This window comes from Pelophylax lessonae, assembly GCF_965119305.1.
Source record: "Pelophylax lessonae genome assembly, chromosome: 3".
Classification (NCBI taxonomy): Eukaryota; Metazoa; Chordata; class Amphibia; order Anura; family Ranidae; genus Pelophylax; species Pelophylax lessonae.
The window spans coordinates 72378376-72387843 of record NC_138770.1 but is presented as its reverse complement, the minus strand read 5'-3'; the positions used below and the strand labels follow the sequence as shown (position 1 = coordinate 72387843).

General features: G+C 39.6%; 1 protein-coding gene across 1 annotated transcript; it reads left to right on the top strand.

Moving 5' to 3' along the window:
• Positions 1–418: 418 nt before the first annotated feature.
• Positions 419–1273, top strand: LOC309550352 (olfactory receptor 2K2-like; the record flags this gene model as incomplete). The annotated part of the gene is made up of 1 exon (XM_082250749.1): positions 419–1273. One exon carries the CDS (start codon positions 419–421, stop codon positions 1271–1273), a length of 855 nt encoding a protein of 284 aa, XP_082106875.1.
• Between the last annotated feature and the right edge of the window lie 8195 nt (positions 1274–9468).

Below are 9468 nucleotides of genomic sequence, written 5' to 3'. Positions count from 1 at the left end.
CCCCCTATTCAATTTTTTTTTAATTATGTATTTTGTTGCGTTTAGCTTTTATTGCTGCTAGGGAATTTATTTATTCCTTCATTACATTATTACTTTATTTCTTTTTTTATCTATTAATGTACATACTCATATACACATTTCTCTTGTTTATTGCTTGTACAAGTTAAATATATCATATAAGATGTAAAAGCAAGTGATGTTTTCTGAAAATGTAGAACACAAATCTAACTAACAGATGCCACTTATCTTTTTAACACCTATAGGACAAGAAAGTGCTCTTTTTTTAACATTAATTTAGGAAATCTATGATATGATACCTGGGAATCAGACCTTGCTGCGAGAATTTTTGCTGGTTGGCTTTTCTCAAAACATTCAGCTTTGCAGATTATTTTTCATTTCCATGTTTCTGATTTATATAATGACCATTGTGGGAAACAGTTTTCTGATCTGTGCAGTTTTCATTGCTTCTAAATTACACACACCCATGTACTTCTTTCTATTCAATCTGTCAGTTCTAGACTTATGTTACTCGTCCATCTCTATTCCACATATATTACTTATTGTCCTTTCTCAGAAAAAAACTATTTCTTTTTTGAGCTGCATGGCACAAATGAACATTGGGCATTTTCTGGGGAGTACAGAGAGCCTACTGTTGGCAGCTATGGCATACGATCGCTACATTGCTATATGTTTCCCCTTGTATTATACCATCATTATGAACTGGAAGATGTGTCAGAATATTACAGTCATTGTGTGGTTAGGGGGTTTCTTTACATCAGTTGTCCCCAATATATCAAAGCCGCTGATCTTCTGTACTGAAAACAAACTAGATCATTTTGCCTGTGAGATATTAGCATTGCTTAAGATTGCATGTGGGAATCTTGCCATCTTTAATCTAAGACTATTAATTGTAAGCCTATTTGTCCTCTTAGCACCATTCGTCTTTATTGTAGTGTCTTACGTTCTTATCATTTCATCGATATTAAAAATTCAGTCTAATGATGGACGATCCAAAGCTTTTTCCACTTGTGCTTCTCACCTGACTGTTGTCTTCATGTTTTTTGGGACAACTATTACTATGTACATGGGACAGTCCAAGCATCTATCTTCTATGCTAAAATATATCACTTTATTTTATGGTGCTTTTACTCCTGTATTAAACCCTTTGATATACAGTCTAAGAAATAATGAAGTTAAAAATGCATTTTTGAGCATTATTAAAAACTTTCATTTGCTGGGACCATGTAGTTGTCTAAAAATGGACAAAATCTAATGATATAAATAGACGCCAACATTTTTTTTTATATCCAATACTAAGCAAAACAAATGCTGGGTTGACCTTGAAGAATATGTCCTTTTCAGCCTAGTCAACCCAGTGACATGTCTAAAAAGGTACAATTAATTTAGATTTTTCCAAGTTTTACATTTACTTGGCTCCATTTGTTTCAAACCAAACGACAAACATGAGGATAATACAACCAGAATTATCCTCAAATTTTCAAACGAACACAAGGAAGTCAGGAAATTGACCACAAAATATTGATCCATCCTAAAGGATGACACCCCCCCCCCCCCAACCTAAGGGAATTTATCCCTGATGTAGTGGCCATTACTTTCAAAAGAGCAACTACATTTAAAGACTATTTGACACAAAGTGAGTACAAAGGTGAAAAAACGGAGAGACCCATGCAAGATCTGGGGTAGCTATCCAAGTGAGAACTCCTCCCATTGTCAGTTTGTACCCAAACAAAATAAATTCTGAGTACTAGATGGAAATATGTTTGTTTCCAAACACTTTTAAAACTGTAAAACAAAAGGAATTGTCTATCGGTTCCAGTGTGAATGCGGGGCTTACTATGTAGACATAACCAAGCAGGAATTCTAGAGACAGATATTCAAACACATTTACTCCATGCAGATTGCCAATTTATATATATATCCCAGTGAGGAGGCATGTGGCCAAGAATCATGGGTATAAAATGCCTAAAGTCACATGCGTGACCCTAGATACAGTATACATACCCGTTAGGGGTGGTGATTGGAACAAAATCTTCTTGCAAAAAAGAACTACGATGGTTTCATGGCCTGGGAGCTACAATACCTTCAGGGCTATATGAATCAGAACATTTTAGATCCTTTCTTGAAGGATTTAGTTCAAAAAAGGATGACTGAGTTTGGCCAGTAGAAAGGACAAATGAGAAGATGCTTTTCCCCTATAGGTATATCATGTAATCAAGAACAGATTACATTTAAAACAAATCAGGTGGGGGTTGGAATTATCTAATCCCCACATAATAATATAAAATGTAATAATTTGTAAGAGGGGAATTTGTCTTATGTCTGCCTCTTTAAAAGAAGGTATAGCAGGTGTACCAATGTTTAGTTGAGAATCATCTGTATTTATTTGTATATATTTGTAATTAGCTTTTGTTCTTTAATTAATGTTTGATTGTGGCTTCCCGGCTCCAGGTAATATTGTACATTGGGCCCTTTAAGGCTTGGGTGGGGGAGGGGGAGGGGAAGGCACTTTTTCCCATGCACCTGACACAGGAAGGCCTGGATGTCCTTGTGACACTGGGCCTATTGCTCACTGCTTAGGTTAGTTGCCCCATCTAGGTGGTGCTTCTTGCTGCTCTCCCCTGTGTCTGCCACTGGGAAAGCTGCTGCGGGACTGCGGTTGTCCCAATACATGGCGTCTACAGTATTTAGGAAGTGACATTTGAGATTTGTCGCTCAGAACCGGAAGTATGTCATCATGCCAATGCGCATGCGTGGCGGAACATGAGGACACCGGAAATCAGCGTCCGGCGCTGATTAGACATTGGCTGATATAAAGCCATCTGCCATTGGAGGTAGGTGGGGATATATATATACCCCTATTCTAATGGAGAGACTCATACACAACCTCAAACAGCCAACCAGGAACATACTAGCAAAAATCACATATTTCTAAAGAGGGATGGTGAGCACTCTGAGTAGCCCCTAACTTTGACCTATACAGTTGACGTGGCACTTTAGAGATGGCCTGAGCTGCTCAGTGGGATTTGATTTTGTCAAAGTAAGAATAAGGCCATACTGTTTTTTTTTTTTTAACCTCCTTTTTTTTGCCAGCCATTTACTGTTCATTAAAGAGCCCTTGAGTACCCACTTGTACCTATATGCATATACATCTATTATAGGTTTAATGTCTCGGTTCTGCTGCATGGGCATGTGTCCTGTTCTCCCCTCCTCTTTGCCTGGGATCTGTGCATAATTCCTGGGGTCATAGATGAAGTCACATTGGATTATGATGTAAGCTATTTTGCTGTATACAGGGATTTTCCAATTGAATTTATGGGATACTGTTGAACTATAATATTATTCATTCATTTCTAGTGCGGTACTTCCTTGAGGAAAAACGTGCTGTAAATGGGTGTTCAAAATGCGTTGGTAGTTTACTGTGGAGGTTCACCTCCGTGACAGCAAACAACAACTGGATGTACCATTTACTATGAAATGTAATCATGTGATGTTGACCCTTTATGTGTTTTTTGTAACACAATGATGTAATTTACTTCTTTTAAACACTCTCACAACAAAAGGGGGATTGTTTTTTTATGATATATGATGGAAATAAGGATGTAAAACAATTTTTAACCTAATGAATACAGTATGTGTGTATACACCATGGATCCATAAACTACGGCCCTCCAGCTGTTGCGGAACTACACATTGCATGAGGCATTTTAAAACTCTGACATGACTGGGCATGAGAGATTTGTAGTTCCTGAACAGCTGGAGGGCTGAAGTTTGAAGACCCCTGGTATACACCTTTATTTGGTTGCCTACAAAGTCCCAACAGGAGGTTTTTGTAAAGAAAGTTCATGTAGTAGGGACGGTGGCGACCATCACCCACATTTTAAGTCATAATTTGTTATCCATTTGTTTCCCAGTGGTCACTTAGGGCACATTCTTTTTCATCAATTCTATTTTTATTTGCTGCTGCAATGTTCTTTAGGGATGCTGACAGAAGTGTGCTGCTTAGGGCAGAAAAGGTTGTGTCCGAGTGCCTGTCTGAAAGTGACAATAAATACAACCAAGTCCAAGAAAGTGTTAAAAAAAAAAATAAAAATCTGGATGGCTGCACTCCCAGCAGTATGATGCAAAACGTTTTTTTTTTAATAAATCCATAGCAAGCAAACAGATGTAAAGGCAGGGCAGGGAAGAGGGTTAACGTCTTTCCCACCTACTTTGTGCTTTATCAAAACCAAACTGTCAAACCGGCTGACTCACATATATACCTGGTAAATGCATGGTAAATGCATCCAGGTGTGTGCAATGGACAGGATAACCAGTTCTTCCCCATATGTTCTCATCAAACTATAAAATGCTGTGTAACGATATATACTGAACAAAATTATAAACGCAACACTTTTGTTTTTGCCCCAATTTTTCATGAGCAGAACTCAAAGATCTAAGATCTATGTACAGAAAAGGCCTATTTCTCTCAAATATTGTTCACAAATCTGTCTAAATCTGTGTTAGTGAGCACTTCTCCTTTGCCGAGATAATCCATCCACCTCACAGGTGTGGCATAACAAGATGCTGATTAGACAGCATGATTATTGCACAGGTGTGCCTTAGGCTGGCCACAATAAAAGGCCACTCTAAAATGTGCAGTTTTATCACACAGCACAATGCCACAGATGTCACAAGTTTTGAGGGAGCGTGCAATTGGCATGCTGATTGTCCACCAGAGCTGTTGAATTGAATGATAATTTCTCTACCATAAGCCGTCTCCAAAGGCGTTTCAGAAAATGTGCCACTACATCCAACCGGCCTCACAACCGCAGACCACGTGTAACAACACCAGCCCAGGACCTCCACATCCAGCATCTTCCCCTGCAAGAACGTCTGAGACCAGCCACCCAGACAGCTGCTGCAATAATCGGTTTGCTTAACCAAAGAATTTTTGTGAAAACTGTCAGAAACCGTCTTAGGGAAGCTCATCTGCATGCTCGTCGTCCTCATCGGGGTCTCAACCTGATTGCACTTAGTCATCGTAACCGACTTGAGTGAGCAAATGCTCACATTCAATGTCGTTTGGCACTTTGGAGAGGTGTTCTCTTCATGGATGAATCCCAGTTTTCTTAGATCTTTGAGTTCAGCTCATGAAAAATGGGGGCAAAAACAAGTGTTGCATTAATAATTTTGTTCAGTATATATATAACATATCAAAACCAAGTAATTATATTGTATAAAATGTAACAAAAGAGAACAAAAACAGTAAATAAAATACATAAAAACATATGGCCAGTACAGACAGCTCAATAATGTCCCACAACTATATGATTATAAGGTTAGATGTTATAATATTAACTAGGGATGAGCTTCGAGTTGGAGACGAGGCTAAGTTCGACTCGAACATTGGTCGTTCAATCGTTCGTCGAATGACGAACAAATGTGCTTCTTTGCGGGAAATTAGACTTTAGCATAATGTGCTGCACGCGCGCCGCGCGTGCAGCGCATTATGTGATTGGCCAAAGCATGCACCCTGACCTCATGCTTTGGCCAATCAAATGATCTCTGCCATGATTGGACTAAAAGCAGGCTGCCTTTATCCAATCATGGCTCAGGGGCCAAGTACACGCCCCACACTACATAAAGGACTGCTCGCGCAGCCTCAGCGTGTAGTGTCATTGTGCGGCAATCAGACAGGGTCAGGCATGCGATTCAGGCAGGGAGAGAGTAGTTGTTTTTTTGGAGTCAGACAGTGCAGAGAGACATTTGTAGCAGTGTAGGGAGGGCCAAGGTTCCTGTTTGAGGTAGTGATAGATTGATTTCTTTACATCATATCAGACAGTGTAGGGAGGGCCAAGGTTATTGTGTGAGGTAGGGATAGATTGATTTCTTTACATCAGATACCAGTACCAGTATTGTTCATTAAGGATGATCGAACTTTTGAAAAGTTCGGTTTGGCCAGAACATCCAAACTTCCCGAAAGTTCGGCCCGGATTTCAGAACCCCATTGAAATCAATGGGACCCGAACTTCGGTAATCAAAAAACACAATTTGTAAGCCATAAAACCCAATAAATGCCCTTAAAAAGTGCCTAGGGTTCTGGGTCATGCCCCATTAACTATTAATCACACCAAAAAAAAGTTCTTAAAAATTGTCATTTTTGATAAAAAAGCCAATTATTGAAAAAAAAAAAAAGAAAAGAGAGATTTTTTGATTTTGACTTTGGATTTAGTATCTGGGGGGTCTAAAAGGTGTGCATGTGAAGTTTCAGCTCTGTAGCATGTCAAGAACCATGAAAAAAAAAGATAATTTTTCAGTAGAACAGGGATGTGGTTCGGGACCCTCCTTTAACTTTAACACCTATATGATCTTTTTTTCTGGTTCTGGACATGCTACAGAGCTGAGACTTCACAGGTACACCTTTTAGACCCCCCAGACACAAAATCACACAAAAAAAGTTCTTAGAAATTGTCATTTTTGATAAAAAAGCCAATTATTGAAAAAATTAAAAAAAAAAAAAAAAAGAGATTTTTTGATCTGGGGGGTCTAAAAAGTGTACATGTGAAGTTTCAGCTCTGTAGCATGTCCAGAACCAGAAAAAAAAAGATTGTTTGTATTAGAAAACTTTCAGACAGGGGGTTGGCTTCGCTGCTGTAACACCTTGCCGGTTTAATAGAAGGCATTTTTTTGGGATCTTTGCAGTCAGGAAAAACATCTGAACTTGTGTATAGTGGTACTGTGCACAAGTTCTGATGTTTTTTCTGCCTCCAAAAACCCCCCAAAAATGCCAGCAAAAACACACCTGGGCATTTTTTTTTTTGACACTAGCGTTTTTTTTGGCATTTTTTGGGGTTCTTTTGAGGCAGGCAAAACATCTGATATAGGTGTGATAGTAGCAGAAATATATTACTGTAAATGATTTCATTAGCGCAAGCATATATTTCTGCTACTATCACACCTATATATGTCTAGGTGTGTATATAAATATATGGATGTGTGTATATACACCACTATACACAAGTTCAGATGTTTTGCCTGCCTCCAAACCCCCCAAAAAATGCCAGCAAAAACACATCTGGGCATTTTTTTTTTTGACGCTAGCGTTTTTTTGCCATTTTTTTGGGTTCTTTTGAGGCAGACAAAACATCTGAACATGTGTATAGGGGGTATATATACACATATATGTCTGAATATATACCCCATAGACATATATAGGTGTGATAGTAGCAGAAATATATTACTGTAAATCATTTCATTAGCGCAAGCATTTATTTCAGCTACTATCACACCTATATATGTCTAGGGGTATATATACACATATATGTCTATATATACCCCCTATACACATGTTCAGATGTCATGTCTGACATCAAACATGTCCTCAAAAAAGCACTGGCAGTGGCAGCCCCTGCAGCATAAAAAATGCTTGCTTGGTGAGAAGCCATATGGGTGTCCCGAAGCTATTCAGAGAAATTATCATTTCTCTACAGAGGTCACCCTGCTATGGAAGGGTTTTGTCACCCTGCCATAGCAGTCACTGCCAGTTAACCCTACACTACACTACGGTCCCCTGACACTTAACACTTTCCCTACAGAAACTAAATTTTTTGAAACTAACTTAAGTGTAAAAGAGCACTCTAACTACACTAGATATCCCTTTCCTCACACTAATAAATGCTAAATGACACTTTTAAAGTAAAATCAACAGAACTGCTTCCACTCTCTTCCATGTCCAGTATAACAATGCTAGGAATATGGTGGGGGCGATCTTATATACTGGGGGGCGTATTCACTAATGATTGGTCTAGGGACCCCCTAGTCACTCCAATCACATTCCTAGCATTCTCCTGCCCCCTCAATTGGCTTTTGCTAATGGTTGTGGTCCAATCACGGGCTTTTAAAGCCCATTTCCTGAAGCATTGCATTTTGGTCGGTTCTGGTTGCCGAATTCCAAACTTTTTGGGCTAAAGGTTCTAAATTCGGCCGAACCTCGAACACCCAATGTTCGGGCCGAACCGATGGTGGACCCGAACCGTTCGATCATCCCTATTGTTCATCGGTCAGTTTCTGCAACATTCTAAAATCTTTATAGACATAACTGCAGATAACAGCCACAGTAACCTTTGCTCAGTTGTGTTTTTTCTATAGGGGTCACATAGCTATAGGAATAGACATCAATGCAGATATCAGCTACAGTAACCTTTGCGCTCAGTTGTGTTTTTTTTCTATAGGGGTCACATAGCTGTGGGAATAGACATCACTGCAGATATCAGCCACAATAACCTTTGCTCAGTTGAGGATTTATCAATAGGGGTCACATAGCTGTGGGTATAGACATCACTGCAGATATCAGCCACAGTAGCCTTTGCGCTCAGTTGTGTTTTTTTCTATAGGGGTCACATAGCTGTGGGAATAGACATCACTGCAGATATCAGCCACAATAACCTTTGCGCTCAGTTGTGTGTTTTTCTATAGGGGTCACATAGATGTGGGAATAGACATCACTGCAGATATCAGCCCCAGTAACCTTTTCTCAGTTGTGGATTTATCTATAGGGGTCACACAGCTGTGGGAATAGAGAATAGAAATAACTGCAGATATCAGCCACAGTAACCTTTGCTCAGTTGAGGATTTATCAATAGGGGTCACATAGCTGTGGGAATAGACATCACTGCAGATATCAGCCACAGTAACCTTTGCTCAGTTGTGTTTTTTTCTATAGGGGTCACATAGCTGTGGGAATAGACATCACTCCAGATATCATCCACAGTAGCCTTTGCTCAGTTGTGGATTTATCTATAGGGGGTCACAAAGCTGTGGGAATAGAGAATAGAGATCACTGCAGATATCAGCCACAGTAAGCTTTGCGCTCAGTTGCATTTTTTTCTATAGGGGTCACAAAGCTGTGGGAATAGACATCACTGCAGATATCATCCACAGTAGCCTTTGCTCAGTTGTGGATTTATCTATAGGAGGTCACAAAGCTATGAGAATAGAGATCACTGCAGATATCAGTCACAGTAACCTTTGCACAGTTGTGGATTTATCTAGAGGGGTCACATAGCTGTGGGAATAGAGATCACTGCAGATTTCAGCCACAGTAACCATCGCGCTCAGTTGTGTTTTTTTCTATAGGGGTCACATAGCTGTGGGAATATATATATCACTGCAGATATCAGCCACAGTAACCTTTGCTCAATTGTGGATTTATCTAGAGGGGTCACATAGCTGTGGGAATAGACATCACTGCAGATTTCAGCCACAGTAACCATTGCGCTCAGTTGTGTTTTTTTCTATAGGGGTCACATAGCTGTGGGAATAGACATCACTGCAGATATCAGTCACAGTAACCATTGCGCTCAGTTGTTTTTTTTTTTTCTTTCTATAGGGGTCACATAGCTGTGGGAATAGACATCACCGCAGATATCAGCCACAGTAACCTTTGCGCTCAGTTGTGTTTTTTTCTAT